Here is a 19,524-nt window from a genome sequence, read left to right on the forward strand (position 1 = left end):
AGCAGGCCGAGGGCGGCCCACAGCAGGCAGGGCGGGAGCCGCTGCGGGGGCCCAGCCCAGCACGGGGGTCCGCACCCCAGGGCCTGGGTGGTGCGGGGTGAGGCGGGAGGCGGCCGGGCCCCAACCCCGCGCTGTGCTGCACTGTACTGCCCGCTCGCCATGTAGCAGCTCTCTGTACCGGTAAAACCGAGGGACGCAGCGCTGCGGCTCGGCCCGTGTCCGTCGCTCGGCCCGCGGGCCCTGGCCCGCCGGGGGAGCCGCGGCCCTCACGGCCTGCCCGGGGCGGGGGCGCCCGCCGCGCTTGGGGCCCCCTCGGCGGCGGCGGCGGCGGCGGGGCGGGTGGGGAGAGGTGGTGTCACCGGGGAGGGGGGGAGCCCGGGACACACCGGACCACCCGGGGGCGGCTCGCAGCGCGGCCCAGCCCCGAGGCGCCGCCGCCGCCCGGCCCGCCCGGCCCGGCGCCTAGCAACGGGCGGCGCCGGCGCGCGCTGATGACGCCGCAGAGCGCCGCTCCCGGCCGCCGCGGCTGCGGGGCTTAGCGCGCATGCGCGGAGCAGCGGGCCGCGCCCCGGCCGGCAGCAGCGGGCCGTGCCCGGCGTTCCGCCCCCCGCTCCCGGGTTCCGCCCTCGGCCCCGGGGCGGTCGGGGACGTCCGGGGAGACGGGGGCAGACCTGGGGCCGTGGCGGGACAGAGCATTGTTGGGGCTATGCCTGGGCCAAGGGGGGGGGGGGGCTAGGCCCGAGGCAGGGGTGAGGGGCAGGCCTGGGCCATGGGAGGGGAGGTCAGGCCCGAGGCAGGGGTGAGGGGCAGGCCTGGGCCATGAGGGAGGGGGCAGGCCCTCAGGTAGAGCAAGGTCCTGCAGGACAGAGCAGGGGCCACCGGGGCGGGGGGGCTCAGGCGTGCACCAGGGATGACACCTGCCCCACGGCAGCCCCCCGTGCTCGGGGGGCAGCAGCCCCCAGCCCCACAAGCACCCATGTGGCCCCGCAGAGTCACCCTGCCCCCCAAAACCTGCCACCCCGGGGCCTCGGCGGGACGCAGGGGACACAGCTCTGCCCAGCCTCCCCCCGCCCCACTCACAGCCCGAGCAAGACCCCCCCACCCCGCTCCCGCCGGCGAGGAGACCCCAAAGCAGAAACAGGAGAGCCGTGCTGTGCAGAGAGGCCACGTTAGCGCTCCCGAGAGCCTCGGCGTAGTGTCGTGTCAACAGGACAGCGCGGACCCGAGCGGCGGCGGACGCGCAGCGAGCGGCGGCGGCTGCCTCGAGCAGGGCAGCCGAGGGGCAGAAGCGAGCGGGAACGGACACGGGCCCCGGCGAGCAGCGCTCGCCGCCAGCGGGGCCAGGCCTGCACGAGGCCGCAGCAGCGCGGAGCCCTCTCGTCGCAGCCCTCGGCCCTGCCCCGCGGGGCTCAGCGGCCCCTCACGGCCAACGTGTTGCACATAGGCGCTGCCATTAAAGCCCTCGGCTGTCCTGCCCCGGCTCCAGCCTCCCCTCGGCACCGGCCCGCGGGGGGGGGGGGTTACCCAGGGGAACCCATGCCGCAGCGGGGACAAGGGGCGTTTTCCCCCGGGAACGAGCAGCGTTAAGACCAGGTAGTGTGTGTCGGGTTGCTGCGGGCGGCGCTCGGAGCTCGCAGGGCCGGGATCCCTCCCGCACCTCCGGGATGCCGTGCCCAGACACGCTGCCCCGGCGATGGAGGCTGGGGCCGGGCAGAGACGCCACCAGCCGGCACCAGGCAGGGCTCGGCGGCAGCTCCGTCCAGCCGCTGGGCTCTGAGCGCGTCTGAGGGGCAGGAGGAACCGCTGCCAGCGCTGGCCAGCCGGGGAGCAAGGGGTTGAGGTCGGGCCGGCCACACTGCCGGGGATTTGGGGGCTTGCTAGGGAGGCCACGGGGTGAGGACGCCCGGGCTCGGGCTCGCAGAGCCGCTCGGATGCCCGGCTGCCCTTTAAAGTAGACTCAGTGCTTGCGTAGTGCCGGACGGCCTCGGCCCCCGCCGCGGCCGGGCTGTGGGCACCCTGCGCCATCGCCCCGAACCCGCCCCGAACGCCAGCGCCCCGTCGGCGCCCGTCCCGGGCAGGCAGGGACACGGCGGCGGTGGGGCCGGGCCTCCCTAGGGCTCTGCCTCGGTGCTGGAGTCCTGGAAGAGGGACTGCTTGCGCAGGCTCAGCCGGGCGCAGCGCGGGCACGTGGTCGAGTTGTCGTAGTAGCAGTCCCTGCGGGGAAGGGGGGACGTGGGGCGGCGGGCGGCAGCGCCGGGCACGGCCAGGCGAGACCCGCCAGCCCCGGCGCCCGCCGTACCTGTGGAAGACGGCGGAGCAGTCGGCGCACACCGAGGTGTGGCTGTCGAAGGGGAAGAGCACGTCGCCCTCCTTGCAGAGCTCGCACACGAAGCCTTTCGCCTGGCAGCGCTGGGGCGGGAGCGGGCGGTGAGCGCGACGCCGGCGGTCAGGGCCGAGGCCCCGTCCCGTCCCGCCCCGCGGGGGCCCCCGGCCGCCCCGGCTCACCTCGCAGTCGAGCTTGATGTGCTTGGCGAAGAGGGTGTGGATCTCCGTCAGGGAGCAGCTCAGGCGCCCGGCCTCGATGTCGATGAGGTCCTGCAGCGAGTACATCTCGTCGTTCTCCACGAAGTGCTGCCGGTCCTGCAGCTGCACGGAGAGCGCCCGTCACCGCTGCGTCCGGCCCGGCCCACCAGCGGCGGTGGCTTCCCGGGCACCCTCCCGCCCGCCGGTGGGGCCGACCTGCAGCAGCAGCCGGGCCTCCATGGCCTCCTTGCAGGTGATGAAGTACGGCTTCATGAGCAGGATGTCCTGGCGCAGCTTCTGCAGGGGGGACAGGACGGGGACGGGGACGGGGATGGATAAAGGGGTAGGGACAGAGATGGGAGAGATGGGATAGTGACGGAGAAACGGATGGGGACAGGGACGGGGTGAGATGAGAACGGGACCGGATGGGAGGAAGATAAGGATGGTACAGGGGGAGGGATAGGATGAAGACAAGGGGAGGATGGAGACAGAGATGGGATGGAGACACGGACAAGATGGGATGGGGACAGGGATGGGAATGAGACGGGACAGGGATGGGATAGGGATGGAGCAGCAGGAATAAGATGGAGACGAGGGCAGGAGGGGGATAGGAAGACAGAGATGACAGAACGAGGACAGAGATGGGATGGAGACAGGGATGAGACAGGACAGGGACGGGAGAGGTAAGATAGAGGTGGGGGCAGGATGGGGACAGGGACGAGACGGAATGGGGACAGGACAGGGATGGGACAGGGATGGGACAGGTAGGATGGAGGTGGGGCCAGGATGGAGACAGGGACAACACCAGATGGGAACTGGGTCGTTCTCGGCCCTGTAGCGGTTCGGGCACCCTCTGTGTCCCCAGCCAGGCTCTCCCCGCGCGGTGCCAGCCTGGCTGCCTGCAGCCTGACCCCCATCTCCCCCCAGGCTCACCCCACGCCGGAGGGGACCTGCTGGTGCTGTCACCCCGTCCGCCCTGCTGCCCCAAACCACCCTGCCCTCCGGGCTGGCTCCAGCCCCGGCAGCCCCCCGCCCCGGCGATCCCGCCAGAGCCCTCGGTGGGGTGCCGCGTGCCGGGGGCGAAGGTCCCCGCGCGGGCGCCCGGCCGCGCTCACCCGGATCTCCACCAGCTCCTCCACGTAGTTGAAGAGCAGGGGGTTGATCTCCCGCAGCTTCAGCACCGGCCGCGACACCATCAGCGCCAGGTACCGCATGCTGCAGCGGGACACCTGCACGCCCACAGCCGTCACCCCCCGCCGAGGGACCCCCGGGCTGGGCCTGAGTCGCCCGGCCCCACAGCGCCGTGGGGCAAGCCCCGCTGCCCCGGCAGGAGGGACCCAGCCCCAGGGACCCCCGGGACCCCTAGCACAGACCCAGCCCCCAGGGACCCCCAATCCAGGGATCTGGCCTCCAGGGACCCTCGGGACCCCTAGCAGGGACCCAGCCCCCAGGGACCCCGAATCCAGGGATCTGGCCCCCAGGACCCCTGGCAGGGATCTGGCTCCCAGGGTCCCAGAGACCCCCATCCCAGGAACCCAGCCCCCAGGGACCCCCAGGACCTCCAGCCCAGGGACCCAGCCCTTGGGGACCCCCAGCCCGGGGCAGCCCCTGGGGACCCTTGGCATCCCACTCCAGGTTCCCAGCCCCCCAGGGACCCCTGCCCAGGGACCTGGCCCCCAGGTTCCTCCCACGTCCCTCCCAAGGGCCCTGAGCCCCCAGGGACACCCATGCCAGGAACCCAGCCCCCCCAAGCAACCCCCAGTCCAGGAACACAGACCCCCAGGCACCCCTGGGACCCCTGTCCAGGGACACAGACCCCTGAGTCATCCCTATTCCAGTGACACAGACCCCCCCAGGCACCCCTGGGACCCCTGCCCAGGGACACAGACCCCCAAGTCATCCCTGCCCCAATGACACAGACCCCCAGGCACCCCTGGGACCCCTGCCCAGGGACACAGACCCCCGAGTCATCCCTATTCCAGTGACACAGACCCCCCCAGGCACCCCTGGGACCCCTGCCCAGGGACACAGACCCCCGAGTCATCCTTGCCCCAGTGACACAGACCCCCCCAGGCACCCCTGGGACCCCTGCCCAGGGACACAGACCCCCGAGTCATCCCTGCCCCAATGACACAGACCCCCAGGCACCCCTGGGACCCCTGCCCAGGGACACAGACCCCCGAGTCATCCCTATTCCAGTGACACAGACCCCCCAGGCACCCCTGGGACCCCTGCCCAGGGACACAGACCCCCGAGTCATCCTTGCCCCAGTGACACAGACCCCCAGGCACCCCTGGGACCCCTGCCCAGGGACACAGACCCCTGAGTCATCCCTATTCCAGTGACACAGACCCCCCCCCGGCACCCCTGGGACCCCTGCCCAGGGACACAGACCCCCAAGTCATCCCTGCCCCAATGACACAGACCCCCAGGCACCCCTGGGACCCCTGCCCAGGGACACAGACCCCCGAGTCATCCTTGACCCAGTGACACAGACCCCCAGGGCCATTTGGCACCCCCAGGACCCCCAGCCCCACAGTGCAGCCCCCCCCGGCGGGCACCTTGCGGGGCTCGAAGTCCCAGTTGTGGATGGCGCGGGCCGGGATGACGGCCAGGTCGTTCCAGTGGCAGCTGCTGCAGTAGTAGAGGCCGGTGTAGTCGCACTGCCGGGCCTCGCTGGGCACCCCTCCTGCGGCGGCGGCACGCGCGTCGGTCCCGGCCCCCGCGCCCCTCCGCCCCACGCTCCGGACGGGCTCGCTGGCCCCACGCAGCCCCCACCCCTGGCTCCCAGCCCCACGCAGCCCCGGTCCCTGGCCCCCAGCCCCACACATCCCTAGTCCCCAGCCCCACACAGCCCCGGTCCCCAGCCCCACACAGCCCCGGTCACTGGCCCCCAGCCCCACACATCCCTAGTCCCCAGCCCCACACATCCATGGTCCCTGGCCCCCAGCCCCACACAGCCCCAGTCCCTGGTCCCCAGCCCCACACATCCCTAGCCCCCAGCCCCACACAGCCCCGGTCCCCAGCCCCACACAGCCCCGGTCCCTGGCCCCCAGCCCCACACATCCCTAGTCCCCAGCCCCACACATCCACGGTCCCTGGTCCCCAGCCTGACACGTCCCTGGCCCCCAGCCCCACACATCCCTGGCCCCCAGCCCCACACAGCCCCAGTCCCTGGTCCCCAGCCCCACACATCCCTAGCCCCCAGCCCCACACAGCCCCGGTCCCCAGCCCCACACAGCCCTGGCCCCCAGCCCCACACATCCACGGTCCCTGGTCCCCAGCCTGACACGTCCCTGGCCCCCAGCCCCACACAGCCCCGGTCCCCAGCCTGACACGTCCCTGGCCCCCAGCCCCACACATCCCTGGCCCCCAGCCCCACACAGCCCCAGTCCCTGGCCCCCAGCCCCACACATCCCTAGCCCCCAGCCCCACACAGCCCCGATCCCCAGCCCCACACATCCCTGGTCCCCAGCCCCACACAGCCCCGGTCCCCAGCCCCACACAGCCCCGGTCCCTGGTCCGCAGCCCCACACAGCCCCGGTCCCTGGTCCAAAGCCCTACCCAGCCACAGTCCCCAGCCCCACACATCCCTGGTCCCCAGCCCCATACAGCCCCAGTCCCTGGCTCTCAGCCCCACACATCCCTGGCCCCACACATCCTCTCCCCCAGCTCCAGGTGGCCCCAGCCCCCAGCCCCACATCCGCCTGCTCCCCAGCCCCAGGCCGCCCCAGCGCGGCGCGGCAGCGCCTTACGGAGGGAGATGGGGGCCCGGCACTCGGCGCAGCGGTAGTCCTGGCTGTCGAGCCCGGTCTCGGGGCAGATGTTGAGCTCGTACTCGGCTTGGTGGCTCACCTTGGACCTCACGCAGGGCTTGGTGACCAGCGGCAGGCACTTGCTGTGGCAGCGGTAGTAGCACCCTGGGGGCGGGCGGCCGGCCGTGAGGACGGGGTCGGGGGGGGCGCGTTCGGTCCCGCGGGGGTCCCGGCCGCCCGGCCCCGGCCCACCTGTGCAGGTGTACCACGTCTGGATGAGGCCCCAGATGATGGTGCTGCACTTGTCGCACGTCTGCTTCACGCTCTTGCTCTTCTCCTTGTAGAAGCGGTGCTCCAGGATGACGCGGATGTTGGGCTCGTCCTCGGAGGGGTCCTGCGGCACGGCCGGTCGGTCGGCGGGCCGGTCGGAGGGGACCCCGCGCCGCGCCGGCCCCCCGCCCCGGTCGCGGCCCCACCTGCAGCTCCTGCAGCTTGAGGCGCAGGTGGATGAGGCGCACCACGGCGTCCTTCTGCCGCTCCGAGTGCTCGGGCAGCTCCAGGATGGCCCGCTTGCACTCCTCGATGGCCTGCCGCAGCTGCCGCACGTCGGAGGCCAGGAAGAGCCCCTGCGGGGAGGAAGGGGAGGAGGAGGAGGGTGGGCCGGCAGCCCCCACACCCACCCCAGCCCCGTCCCGCTGCCCCCCCGGCCCCGCTCACCACCGGCCGGGAGAAGTGGTCTTCAGCCAGCCCCAGGTCCATGGGGCGCTCCGAGCCCTCGGGGTCGCCCGGGCACGGCTCCAGCCGCCGCTCTGCAAGGGGGGTGGGACGGGCTCAGGGGGGCCGGGATGGACGGGGACCCCCCGCCCCGCCCCAACCTCCCTGCCCAGATGCCGGTACCCACCTGGGGCCGGGAACATGGCAGGGTCCCCCCCGGGCGGGCGCTCAAGCTCCTCGGGCGCCTTGTCGAAGGGGTTGAGATGGGCCTGGCGGAACCGCGCCAGCTTCTCGCCGTACTCCATGGCCGCGCGCCCTGCAGGGACGCGGCCGTCAGGGGCGGCCACCGCCGCCGGCCCTGGCACCCGCTGCCGTCCTCAGCACCCAGCCCCGGCACCGGCACCCAGCCCCGGCACCCAGCACCCGGCCCCACGCTGGGGCGGGCGGACAAGCCGGTCCCGCCGCCTCCCGCGCCAGCACCGCCACCGCCTGCGCCGGGGGCCGCCGGGGCGGGGGGACGGGACGCCCCGCTCATCTCCCTGCTGGGGGCCCCGGGCCAGGCCCCCCCGTGGGGGCAGGCCTGGTGTGGGGTGGGGGGGAAGGCCCCCCGCTGTGCCCCCTCAGTGAGGGGTTGGGGGGGGGCTGCAGCGGCAGCAGGCGCCTGCCGGGGCCCTGCAAGGTGGTTGTGGGGCGCAGCCCTGCACCGGGCTTGGGAGCATGGGGGCACCCCAGCGTGGCCCCCCACCCCGGGCGCTGCAGTCTGGGGGGCGCAGGGGGCTGCTGGGACCTGGCGCAAGGGGGGAGCGGTGCAGCATTGCATGCCCCCCCCCAATGGCCCCATGCACTGCAAGGCCCCCCCCCCAGGCACTGCATGCCCCCCTCACACCTCTGTGCGCTGCATGGCCCCCACAGCCCCCCCCGCACTGCACAGTCCCCACAGCCCCCTCCCTTGCATTGCAACCCCCTCACAGCCCCCCTTGTAGTGCACGGCCCCCACAGCCCCCCCCGCACTGCACAGTCCCCACAGCCCCCTCCCTTGCATTGCAACCCCCTCACAGCCCCCCTTGCACTGCCCGACCTCCACAGCCCCCCCTGCACTGCACAGTCCCCACAGCCCCCTCCCTTGCATTGCAACCCCCCCCATGGCCCCCCCTTCCAGTGCACAGTCCCCACAGCCCCCTCTGCACTGCCCGACCTCCACAGCCCCCCCCTTGCACTGCACAGCCCCACGGCGCAGCCTCCACCATTGCGCTGCCCCCCCATCGCAGGGCCCCCACAACCCCCCCCCCCCGAGGCACAGCCCCCCCCGGCACCCCCCCCTACTGCACAGCGCGGGCTCCCCAGCCCCACGGCACAGCCTCCTCCCCCCCTCCCCATTGCACAACCCCCCCCCCAATACCTCCCCTATGGCCTGGCCCCCATTGCAGAGCCCCGGCACTGCACAGCCCCATCGCACCCCCCCGACCCCCGGCCGCGCCCGGCCCCGCGGCGGCGCCGCCCCCACCCGCCAGGGGGCAGCGCCGCCCCCGCCCCGCTCACCGCGGCATCGCCGGCGCGCACCGCCCCCGCTGCGCCGCTGCCGCGCCCGCCCCGCCCACCGCCCCGCCCACCGCCTCGCCCCGCCCACCGCCTCGCCCCGCCCACCGCGCCGCCGCCCCCTGCCGGCCGGCGGACCGCACTGCACCGCGCCGCACCGCACCGCACCGCGCCGCCCGGGCGGGGCCGCAGCCGCAGCGGCACCGGCGGCACCGGGGAGGGCCGGGGGTGGGGGGGGGGAGCTGCCTGGCCCAGACCCGCCGGCACACGGCACCGGGCCCCGGCCCACACCCCCAGCCCCGCTACTCCTTCTCCCTTTGTCCCCGGTCCCGCAGCCCCAGAACCTGCCCCCCCCCCAACCTGTCCCCATGAGCCCCTTGGCCCCATGCCCACAGCCCCCGTCCCCATAGCCATGTCCCCACAGCCTCCTGCCCCACGGCTCCCCATGGACCCCCTTCACTATAGACTCCTCCCCAGAGCCCCCCATCCCCATGGACCCCCTTCACTATAGACCCCTCCCCAGAGCCCCCCATCCCCATGGACCTCCTTCACTATAGACCCCTCCTCAGAGCTCCCCATCCCCATCGTCCCCATGGACCCCCTCCACTATAGACCCCTCCTCAGAGCCCCCCATCCCCATGGACCCCCTTCACTACAGACCCCTCCTCAGAGCCCCCCATCCCTATCATCCCCATGGGCCTCCTTCACTATAGACCCCTCCCCAGAGCTCCCCATCCCCATGGACCCCCTCCACTATAGACCCCTCCTCAGAGCTCCCCATCCCTATCATCCCCATGGACCCCTTTCACTATAGACCCCTCCTCAGAGCCCCCAATCGTCTTCATGGACCCCCTTCACTATAGACCCCCCCCATGGACCCCCCCTCCACATAGCTCTCATCCCTATAGACCCCTACCCCATAGCCCCTGTCCCCACAGCTCCCTAACTTCCTAGGCCCTTATCCCCATGGCCCCCCATCCCTAGAGCTCCTGCCCCACGGACACCTCCTCACAGCTCCTATCCCCACAGACCCTGCTGCCATGGCTCCTACCCCATAGTCCCTTCTCCATTGCTGCCATAGCTCCCATCCTCAAAGACCCTTGCCCCCATGCCCCCCCCCAATCCCTACAGCCCCTTGTCCCCCCAGGTCAACATAGCACAGGCCTGGAGGCTCCTCTCCCTGCATGGGGGACAAGGACAGCCAGGGCCCTGGAGCAGAGACCCAGCTGGGACAAAGCAGTGCTGCAGGGTGGCCATGCCGTGGGGGTGCAGCCCCACTGCATGGCCAGCCTGCCCCCCCACTCCTGGCACTGGCCCCCCCCCCCAAACAGCAGGGACCTGGGTGCAGACTGGCACAGGAGCTGGACCTGCAGCACCCAGTGGGGTGACTTGGCACAAGGACCACACACCAGCTTGAGACCCCGACCTGCCCCTGGCAGAGGGGTCTCCCCCCCCACCCTCCAAGGAACTGCACACAGGGTAACTGGACAGCAATAAATTTATTAAGTATTCAAAAAAAAAAGACACAAACCAGTAAAAAACAAATATTGGGGCGCTCACAGAGTCGCAGGACAGGGCTGAGCTAACTCATAATGGGGGACACGGTTAGTAAATACCGAATGGTTTCGGTCTTAGGACCCCTAATCAGAAGCAACTAGAAGCCGGCTAGGACTCGCTAAGGACAGCGGCACTGGCTAGCAGGACGCTGGAGGAGCCGGGCCTGGGGCAGGCGTGGGCCGACCCCACCGGCTTCACTTGGCGCCCTGGGCCTCTGACTCCTCCTCGTCGTCTTCGTACATCTCGCCCTCCTCCTCGGCCGTGGCGTCCTGGTACTGCTGGTACTCGGAGACCAGGTCGTTCATGTTGCTCTCAGCCTCGGTGAACTCCATCTCGTCCATGCCCTCGCCCGTGTACCAGTGAAGGAAGGCCTTGCGGCGAAACATGGCTGTGAACTGCTCCGAGATGCGCTTGAAGAGCTCCTGGATGGCTGTGCTGTTGCCGATGAAGGTGGAGGACATCTTCAGCCCCCGGGGTGGGATGTCGCACACAGCCACCTTGACGTTGTTGGGGATCCACTCAACGAAGTAGGAGCTGTTCTTGCTCTGGATGGCCAACATCTGCTCATCCACCTCCTTCATGGACATGCGGCCCCGGAAGACTGTGGCCACGGTGAGGTAGCGCCCGTGGCGGGGGTCACAGGCTGCCATCATGTTCTTGGCATCAAACATCTGCTGGGTGAGCTCAGGGACAGTGAGGGCCCGGTACTGCTGGCTGCCGCGGGCTGTCAGTGGGGCAAAGCCAGGCATGAAGAAGTGGAGGCGTGGGAAGGGCACCATGTTGACTGCCAGCTTCCGGAGGTCGGCATTGAGCTGCCCGGGGAAGCGGAGGGAGGTGGTGACGCCGCTCATTGTGGCTGAGACGAGGTGGTTGAGGTCGCCGTAGGTGGGAGTGGCCAGCTTGAGAGTGCGGAAGCAGATGTCGTAGAGCGCCTCGTTGTCGATGCAGTAGGTCTCATCCGTGTTCTCCACCAGCTGGTGGATGGAGAGCGTGGCGTTGTAGGGCTCCACCACCGTGTCCGAGACCTTGGGCGAGGGTACCACGCTGAAAGTGTTCATGATGCGGTCAGGGTACTCCTCGCGCACCTTGCTGATGAGCAGGGTGCCCATGCCCGAGCCGGTGCCACCACCCAGCGAGTGGGTCAGCTGGAAGCCCTGCAGGCAGTCGCAGTTCTCGCACTCCTTCCGCACCACGTCCAGGACGGAGTCCACCAGCTCGGCCCCCTCTGTGTAGTGCCCCTTCGCCCAGTTGTTCCCGGCCCCGCTCTGGCCTGCGGGAGAAGACGAGCCGTGCTGGCTGCGCTCCAGCCCCCCCGTCTCTGCGGAGCGCCCGGGGCCGCGTGGGCGCCCACGGCAGGTTGCATGCAGCCCCAACCCAACCGGGGATCCGACAGGGAGATCTGAGGCTGGTGAGAGGCGCCTGGAGCTGGGCGCGGAGGGGTGGGGTGGGGTGGGAAGTAGAAGCCGCAAAGGCTTGGCAGGGAGCTGCCGGCATGCCGGGGCCGCGGGGGAGACGCAGCCAGAGACGGCTCCGGGCACCCCAGCGTCGCCACAGGATGGGGTGTGGGAGCCATCTGGGGTCCGGCCGGTGCTAGCGCGGGGGACGTACCGAAAATGAAGTTGTCGGGTCGGAAGAGGTGTCCGAAGGCGCCCGAGCGCACGCTGTCCATCGTCCCCGGCTCCAGGTCCACCAGGATGGCGCGAGGCACATACTTGTGAGCTGCGGAGAGACGCCGAGTGACCCGCCGCCCCCTCCCTGCGCCCCCGAGCCCACCGCACCGTGGGGACCCCCACCCGGGGACCCCCCGCCGCCCTCCCTGCCCAGCCCGCCGCCGCCGGGGGCTTACAGGAGGCCTCATTGTAGTAGACGCTGATGCGCTCCAGCTGCAGGTCCGAGTCGCCCACGTAGTTGCCGCTGGGGTCTATGCCGTGCTCATCGCTGATCACCTCCCAGAACTGGGGGGGCACGGGGGGGGGGTCAGAGGGGGCAGCGCTCGGGGGCAGTGTCCCCCAGCAATGGGGCACAGCCCCAGCTCGGGGTGCCTGGTGCCAGCATGGCAGGGGGTCTCTGCACCGTTGGGGGGGGGGGGACAGGACAGGACCCAGGGGTGATCCTACCCTTTGCGGGGGGGGGAGGGGGCCTCTGCACCATGGGGGGGGGCAGGACAGGACCCAAGGGTGCCACAGAGGCAGGAGAGCACCCTGGGGGCCTGGCACGGGGGGGGGCAGGCTCTGCATCGTGGTGGGGGGGAGACCCAGTACTGGGAGTGCCACACCCCAGGGGACCAGGGGAGGTGGGGGGGGGTCACATCAGGAGAACCAGGAGGTCCGGGGGGGTGGCAGTGTCACCCTGAGCACCGGGGGGGTCACATCAGGAGAACAGGGAGGCCTGGGGGGGTGATGGTGTCACCCTGAGGACTGAGAGGGGTGTGTGGGGGGGGAGTCACGACGGGAAAACCAGGAGGTCTGGCAGGGGTGGCAGTGTCACCCCGGGGGGGGGGCCACACCAGGAGAACAGGGAGGTCCGGGGGGGGCTAGCAGTGTTACCTCGGGGGACTGGGGGAGGTGGGGGATCACACCAGGAAAATCAGGAGGTCCAGGGGGGGTGGCAGTGTCACCCCCAGGGGACCAGGGGGATGGGGGGGGTCATGCCAGGAGAACAGGGAGATCCAGGGGGGTGGCAGTGTCACCCCAGGGGGGGGAACAGGGAGGTCCAGGGTGGGGGGGGTTGGTGGTGTCACCCCCGGGGGGGGGTCACCCCGGGAGGTCTGGGGTGGAGGGGGGTGGCAGTGGTACCCGGGGGGGGGGGGGTCACCCCAGGAGAACGGGGAGGTCCGGGGTGGGGGGGGTGGCAGTGTCACTCGGGAGGGGTCACCCCGGGAGGTCTGGGGTGGAGGGGGGTGGCAGTGGTACCCCCGGGGGGGGGGTCACCCCGGGAGAACCGGGGAGGTTCGGGGTGGAGGGGGGTGGCAGTGGTACCCCCGGGGGGGGGGTCACCCCAGGAGAACCGGGGAGGTCCGGGGTGGGGGTGGCAGTGGCACCCCCGGGGGGGGTCACCCCGGGAGGTCTGGGGTGGGGTGGCAGTGGCACCCCCGGGGGGGGTCACCCCGGGAGGTCTGGGGTGGGGGAGGTGGCAGTGTCACCCCCGGGGGGGGGTCACCCCGGGAGGTCTGGGGTGGGGGAGGTGGCAGTGTCACCCCCGGGGGGGGGTCACCCCGGGAGGTCTGGGGTGGGGGAGGTGGCAGTGTCACCCCCGGGGGGGGGTCACCCCGGGAGAACCGGGGAGGTCCGGGCTGGGTGGGGGGGGGGTGGCGGTGTCACCCCGAGCACCGGGGACAGCGCCCCCGGCCCCTCCCCGCCGCCTCGGGGCGGGTGGGCGCTGGCCGCGGTGCTGAAGCGCCGCTCGCGGCGGCCCCGGCGGCACCGGCACCGCCCCGGCCACACCGCCGCCGCCGCCGCCTTCGTGCTCGCCGGCCGGGCCGGGACCGGGGGCGCCGCCCGGTGCCCGGTACCCGGTGGCGGCGGCGGGGCTGCGGCAGGCGGCGGCCCCCGCCCTCCCCTCCCCCGCGCCGCGGCGGACAAAGGAGCGGGGCGGGGCCCTTTGTTCTGCCCGGTGCGGCGGGGCGGGGAGGGGGGAGGGGGGGAGCCTTTGTCCGCCGCTGCCCTCCGCAGAGCCGGGGCGGGGCCGGCGCAGCGCCCGGTGCCGGTGCCCGGTGGCGGTGCCCGGTGGCGGGCGTTACCTTGGCCCCGATCTGGTTGCCGCACTGGCCCGCCTGGATGTGGACGATCTCCCTCATGGTCGGGCCGGGACGGGCGGGCGGGCGCGGAGCGGTACCGGCAGCGCGGGGGGCGGCACCGCCGCCGCCGCCGCCTTTATAGGCGCCGCGCGCCGCACCGGGCCGGCCGCTGACGTCACCCCCGCGCCGCAGCCAATCGGCGGCCGCCGCCGCCGCAGCGCGCTGCAGCATCCCTGCAGCACCGCGCCCGCCCCGCCCCGCCCCGGACCGGACCGGCACACGGACCGGACCGGCACACGGACCGGACCGGCACGGCACACGGCACGGACCGGACCGAACCGGACCGGCACGGCTCGACACGGCAAGGACCGGACCGAACCGGACCGAATCGGTCCGGACCGGCCGGCACGGATCGGCCAGCAATGGATGGGCCCGGATGACCCGGCACGGATCGGCTCGGCACGGCCGGGAACGGATCGGCCCGGCCCGGCCCGGCTGGGATTGTCCCGGCCCGGCCCGGCCCAGCCCGGCGGCGGCAGGGGGGACCCGGCGCTCGTGGACACCCCCCACCCCCACCCGCACCCACGGGGGGGGTGTCACCCGCAGACACTCGTTGTGGGGGAGGGGCAGACCCCAGCCCAGCTCCCTGCGGTGTGGGGGAGGGGAGGGGGCCCCGGCCCGGACACCCGTGGGGCTGGGGGACACCCACGGCAGGGACAGAGCCCACCTGCACGCCCGGAGTGGGGGGAGCGGGGACATCCCGGCGTGGAGGGGGGGGGAGAGAAAGGGAGACCCAGACACCACCCACATACTGGGGGGGGGCTGGGACCCCCCTGCAGACGTGGGGAGGGGCCGGGACCCCACGGGGGGGGATCCCGCCCCACACCACGGGGGGAGATGGGGGGCATCCCCCCCCCGGACACCCAGGGCTCCCAACACAGCCGCAGCCCTGCAGGACCCCCCAGCCGGGGCAGCGGGGGGACGCGGGGAGCCACGGCGGCGGTGCCGCAACAAAGGCTGGCGGCGGCGAGGGGCCTCCCTTTGTGCGGCGGCGGCCGAGGACGCCTGGGCCCGGCGAGGAGCCCGGGGGGCTGCAGCCCCCCAGCGCCCGCTGCGGGGGGGGGTGCTGAGCGCCGTGGCCTCACCCCGCTGCCCCATGCAGAGCAGCCCCACGGCTGCTGCCGGTGCCCGGGCGCACGGGGATGCGGCAGCCGAGCAGCGACACGCGGCGGCCGCCCCACGGATCCGTCATCGGGGCTGGGGAGACGCCGGCTCCGCCGTCGGCACGCACGCCTGCCCCCAGCGGCTCCCAGTCCATCCCAGTCCCCAGAGCAGGCAGGTGCTGGACCTGCTGCCCCCCCCTCCCCGCCCCACAAAGCCGGGGGGCCGCAGGGCCGGGCGAGGGGCGGCAGCGGGGCTGCGCACGGCGCGGTGCCAGCCACAGCATCAATGCAAAGAGCCTTTATTCAGCTGGGTGGTACCGCGCGGCCGGGCGGCGCGGGGCCCCCGCGGCACTGGGCGCAGCCTGGGCCGGGCCGGGGGGGGCCGGGCCCCGCAGCCCGTCCCCGCCGGGCCGTGCCGTTACCTGCGCGCAGCCCGCGTCCCGCTCGCTACCAGGAGCACAGCACCACCTCCCGCAGCGTCCGCCGGAGCTCCCGGCTCCGGAAGGCGTAGATGAGGGGGTCCACCACAGAGTTGCAAATGATGAGGATGAGGAAGAGGTTGAAGTAGCTGAAGAAGCACGTGCAGAAGGGGTTGGTGGGGCAGGTGACGATGAGGATGAGGTGGAAGAAGAAGGGCCCCCAGCAGATGAAGAAGACACCCAGCAGGATGGTGAGGGTCACAGCACCCTTGAGGCTGCTGGTGCGGTAGACAGTGGGTTTCTTCTGCTGGCTGGAGATGCTGCGGAGGTGGTGGCGGGCCAGGGTGAACATGTGGATGTAGAGCACCAGCATGAGCACCAGCATGAAGAGGAAGAAGCCGATGAGGCAGAGGAGGATGGCGTTGCTGCGGTAGTAGGTGATGAAGATGGTGCTGGAGACAGTGCTGGCCAGCCAGACGCTGGCTATGGTGACCACGGCCCGCTGCAGCGTCATGATGCTGTGGTAGCGCAGGGCGTAGAAGATGGTGATGTAGCGGTCCACAGCGATGACCCCCAGGAAGGAGAGGGAGGACACGACGGAGCTGCAGATGAGCATGTCGATGACATTGTCCATGTGGCGGACGATGGTGGCGCGGATCACCAGCACGCCGTGCTCCATGAGCAGCATGAAGAGCGTCTCCACCAGGTTGCTGACGCTCACCAGCATGTCGGAGACGGCCAGGCAGCAGATGAAGTAGTACATGGGCGAGTGCAGGTTCCTGTTCTTGAGGATGGCGGCGACCACCAGCACGTTCTCCACCAGGCTCACCAGGCCCAGCGTGAGGAAGAGCTCATTGGGGATGTCGAGCCCCTGGCAGCCGGCACCGCCGGCCCCGGCCGTGGCGTTGCTCTGGTTGCCCTCGCTGGCGTTCCAGGGCTCGCGGAGCAGGCGCAGCGGGGCCAGCGTCGACATCGCGCCCGCCACCGGCCCGCGCGCGCCCTCGACCCCGGCGCGAGGCACAGGCCCCGCGGGCGCCTCTCCTGCGACGGCTTTGGGCAGAGGGAAGCGACACTCGCGCCTCCTGCCGCCCCGGGGTCCCGATGGGCACGCGGTGCCAGAGGTGGCCCGCTCGCCTGGTGGCCGCTCCGCACCCCTGGTTTCTGCAGCCGCTCACGTCCCCAGGCTTCCCCGGCTCCCCTTGCAGCCACGCTCCTCCCTGGTCCACAGTGGTGGATTAGCGGGAGTTATGGGGAAGAAAGGACCCTTTCTCTGCCCTATTTTAAAGCCGGCTCCCTCAGCCCCTCCTCCGTGGAGGGTGGGCACGCACATGACAGCTCTGCACCCCAGCAGTGAGGGCAGCCGCGCGGAGCCTGTGGCTGCCGGACCCACAGTGCTGTCCTGTGCGCCCTGCGATCCTGGGGGGCCGGGGGGCTTCCTGTGCACCCTGGGGTCCCCTAGGCACCCTGAGGGGATCCCATGCATCCTGGGATCCCCATGCATCCTGGGGTCTCCTGTGCACCCTGGGGTCCCCTATGCACCCTGAGGTTGCCTGTACACCCTGGGGTCTCCCATGCACCCTGAGGTCTCCCGTGCACCCTGGGGTCCCCTATGCACCTTGAGGGTCCCCTATGCACCCTGGGGTCTCCTGTGCACCCTGGAGTCTCCCGTGCACCCTGGGGTCTCCTATGCACCTTGAGCAGATCCCATGCACCCTGGGGTCTCCCGTGCACCCTGGGGTCCCCATGCACCCCTGTGCCCTGGGGGACTGGTGTGCCCTGGGGAGTCCGTGCACCCCGGGGAGCCCAGGGGGCCGTGCGGCCTCCCGCTGCAGGAGCAGAGCGGCTCCTCCCAGTCCGGTGCAAAGGGCAGAGCTTGCCCACGGCTCTGGGTTTGCTCGGAGCCACATCCCACCGCAGAGCCAGCTGCGGTCGGTCTGGCCCCTGCAGACCGCCACGACGTCCCTGGGGCTGCGGAGCACCGCCTCAGCCCTGCTGGGGTGCTCGCAGGCCCCAGGGCTCCAGCAAGGGCACCAGTGGCCACAGCAGCACGCGGGGAAGGCGGGTGGCGCGCCGCGGGGCAGGTGACAGGGTCTAATAGGGATCTTCAAAGGCTCCATTTTCTCTGGGAGAAGAAACCGGCTGCTGGTCCCACCACCCCAGTGCTGCTGGAGCATCCCCACCACGGCCGGCCCGGCTCCGCACGCAGCCGACACGGGGCACCAGAAGCTGCTCCGGGCAGGGGGACGAGATGCACCACGGTGCCTCGCAAACGCCAAGCCCAGCCAGTGAACGGACTAAACAGAGTCCCGGGCCCTGGCCGGCTCCCCGGTCGCTGCCTGCAGAGCCGCCCGGCGCCGCTCGGAGCAGCCGGCCCCGGAGCCGCGCAGGGGCCTCGGCTCCCCCCGCCAGCGCCGCGGCGGGCTGGGGAGGCGCGGGGCCCATCTGACCGTCATGTGCCTTCTGCTCCGTGTTGATGCCTAGAGCTGCGCAGCTGCCAAAGAGCCGGTCACATCAGCATGAGAAGGCCGGTCCCGCTGCCATTCCCACCGGCCGCTTCCGGCTGCTTCCCTCAGGCTGCCGAGGGCCCCTGCTCGGGGCGGCCCCGCCGCTGATGAAAGCACCTCTGTGCAGGCCGGGCGACCGCACGGGGAAGGGCCCGTCCTCACCCCGAGCGGCTCCTAAGTCAGCGCGGCAGGGATGGATCAGGAATTGTGTCTAGTGCTCTGGGGACAAGAGCTGCCCGTTGAGCCCGGGCCGGTGCGCGCTCACCCTGCCGCCGGGCTGCTGGAGGCGGCAGCCGCTGCCCGGCTAGAGCCACCTTCGCACCCGCGGCCGCAGGGGCAAGGCCAGCTCCGAGACCTGCTCCCCCTCCACGGCAATGCTGAGGAGAGGGAAGCCCGCAAGCATGAGCCCAGGCAGCTGAGCCCGGCTCTCCGAGGCGCCCCAGGTGCTGAGGGGAGTCCAGCTGTGCTCAGCACCAGCCCCCTGCGAAGATGGTGTCCCCAACACCTCCCACCAGTAGGTCTCCTTAGGGAGCAAACAGCCCAGGCTGGCAGGGAAACCTGCACACGAGGAGGCCAGACCAACAGGCACTGTCTTCCCTTCTTGGCTGCTGCCCAGCTAACCAGTGCACCGATTCGTGCAATGAATTTCAGCTTTATCAACAGAGCTTTTGAGTGCAAAGCCATAAAATGCCCAGTCTGCAACTTCAGAGAGCACGAACTGAGCCAAGAGCAGCAGCACAGGACCAGGGAGCAGAAAGGGCGCTCCTCCCCACGGGACAGAGCCCCGTTCGCTCTCCTGCCTGGGACGTGCCAGGAGGCAGGACTGAGCCCCCAGCACAGACCGCGAGGCTCAGGGCAGCCTTCCCCACCAGCCCCAGCGCTGCGGAAACCCACCCACCCTGCGTGGGGTGCCTCATGGCCACTACTCAGACTGCCGCTTTATGAGCCAGGCTGCTCCCAGAAGCAGACGCAGCACAGACAGCGGCTGGAGCAGGCACTGCACCAGAGCGGGAGGATTTTTCTGGACAGCACAGCCTGGCTCAGCATTAGGCAGCCACATATACCGTTACACAGCAGAAATAGAAAAGCTTTTGCTCATAGTTGCTGTCTGCCAGAGTGTTATTACAGCTGACCTCATTCCTGGCTTTGCATCGTTTTGTGCCCTGCTCAAAAGCAGCAAAATAGGGGAAAGAGAAAAAAAAAGGGGGGGGGGGGCAGGGGACATCCTTTCTGCTCCCAGCATGATCAAACAGCTGCATCACAAACAAGAGCTGCTCCCTACACACCTGGGTGAGACGCGCAGGGAGACCTGCAGCACCCAGGGTGCTGGGGTGCCACGTACTTGAATGCAGCCTGTTGCTTTATGCTGGCCGGAGTTCAAGCAGCGCCCTGGCCCGTTTGCACCCCGAGGCCCTGAGGGGACAGCAATGCCACAGCGACCGCTGAGCCTGTGCTTTGACAAGCTGTAACCCTCGTGAGGGCTGGGGTGTTTCAGGGAGGGAAGGAACCTTCAGCCTGAAGGAAGTGGCGAAAAGCAAAAATGGCCAGAAGGAAGAGGGCAAAAAAGACTACAGCCATTAAGCGTCCCTCCACTCTGGGGGGAGGGATGTTATAGAT

General features: G+C 71.2%; 3 protein-coding genes across 6 annotated transcripts; all 3 read right to left on the reverse strand.

Annotated features, from left to right (window-relative positions):
• Window positions 1-1,150: 1,150 nt before the first annotated feature.
• Window positions 1,151-8,585, reverse strand: DEF8 (differentially expressed in FDCP 8 homolog). 4 transcript variants are annotated; one of them, XM_068955917.1, is made up of 12 exons: window positions 8,532-8,585; window positions 7,180-7,308; window positions 6,996-7,087; window positions 6,755-6,904; window positions 6,531-6,672; window positions 6,279-6,443; window positions 5,085-5,212; window positions 3,639-3,752; window positions 2,740-2,820; window positions 2,506-2,646; window positions 2,300-2,409; window positions 1,151-2,214 (listed from the first exon to the last, which is right to left on the reverse strand). In XM_068955917.1, exons 2-12 carry the CDS (start codon window positions 7,295-7,297, stop codon window positions 2,112-2,114), a joined length of 1,344 nt encoding a protein of 447 aa, XP_068812018.1. In that variant the 5' UTR covers window positions 7,298-7,308; window positions 8,532-8,585; the 3' UTR covers window positions 1,151-2,111. The 4 variants fall into 4 exon arrangements, with proteins under 4 accessions (XP_068812018.1, XP_068812015.1, XP_068812017.1 ...); XM_068955914.1 differs by lacking the exon at window positions 8,532-8,585 and adding an exon at window positions 8,392-8,472 and having other exon boundaries at window positions 1,154-2,214; XM_068955916.1 differs by lacking the exon at window positions 8,532-8,585 and adding an exon at window positions 8,392-8,472 and having other exon boundaries at window positions 1,156-2,214; window positions 2,506-2,595.
• Window positions 8,586-10,008: 1,423 nt separating this feature from the next.
• TUBB3 (tubulin beta 3 class III) lies at window positions 10,009-14,079 on the reverse strand. The gene is made up of 4 exons (XM_068955919.1): window positions 13,825-14,079; window positions 11,932-12,040; window positions 11,694-11,804; window positions 10,009-11,355 (listed from the first exon to the last, which is right to left on the reverse strand). The coding sequence occupies exons 1-4, from the start codon at window positions 14,050-14,052 to the stop codon at window positions 10,280-10,282; spliced, it is 1,524 nt and encodes a 507-aa protein (XP_068812020.1). The 5' UTR covers window positions 14,053-14,079; the 3' UTR covers window positions 10,009-10,279.
• Window positions 14,080-15,431: 1,352 nt separating this feature from the next.
• Window positions 15,432-16,376, reverse strand: MC1R (melanocortin 1 receptor). The gene has a single exon (XM_068955920.1). It carries the CDS (start codon window positions 16,374-16,376, stop codon window positions 15,432-15,434), a length of 945 nt encoding a protein of 314 aa, XP_068812021.1.
• Window positions 16,377-19,524: the final 3,148 nt, after the last annotated feature.

Source organism: Struthio camelus, chromosome 10, assembly GCF_040807025.1.
Source record: "Struthio camelus isolate bStrCam1 chromosome 10, bStrCam1.hap1, whole genome shotgun sequence".
In the NCBI taxonomy this organism is placed as follows: domain Eukaryota; kingdom Metazoa; phylum Chordata; class Aves; order Struthioniformes; family Struthionidae; genus Struthio; species Struthio camelus.

Excerpts from the sequence above, each read along its gene's own strand:
- DEF8 (XM_068955914.1), bottom strand. The coding sequence starts at position 8,443 with ATGGGGCTGTGCAGTGCCGGGGCTCTGCAATGGGGGCCAGGCCATAGG. Across the intron at positions 7,088-7,179 it reads TGCCATGTTCCCGGCCCCAG|AGCGGCGGCTGGAGCCGTGC; the intron begins GTGGGTACCGGC and ends CCCCCCTTGCAG. Across the intron at positions 2,821-3,638 it reads AGGAGCTGGTGGAGATCCGG|AAGCTGCGCCAGGACATCCT; the intron begins GTGAGCGCGGCC and ends TCCCCCCTGCAG.
- TUBB3 (XM_068955919.1), bottom strand. The coding sequence starts at position 14,052 with ATGCTGCAGCGCGCTGCGGCGGCGGCGGCCGCCGATTGGCTGCGGCGC. Across the intron at positions 12,041-13,824 it reads GCAACCAGATCGGGGCCAAG|TTCTGGGAGGTGATCAGCGA; the intron begins GTAACGCCCGCC and ends GTGCCCCCCCAG. Across the intron at positions 11,805-11,931 it reads CTACTACAATGAGGCCTCCT|CTCACAAGTATGTGCCTCGC; the intron begins GTAAGCCCCCGG and ends GTCTCTCCGCAG.
- MC1R (XM_068955920.1), bottom strand. The coding sequence starts at position 16,376 with ATGTCGACGCTGGCCCCGCTGCGCCTGCTCCGCGAGCCCTGGAACGCC.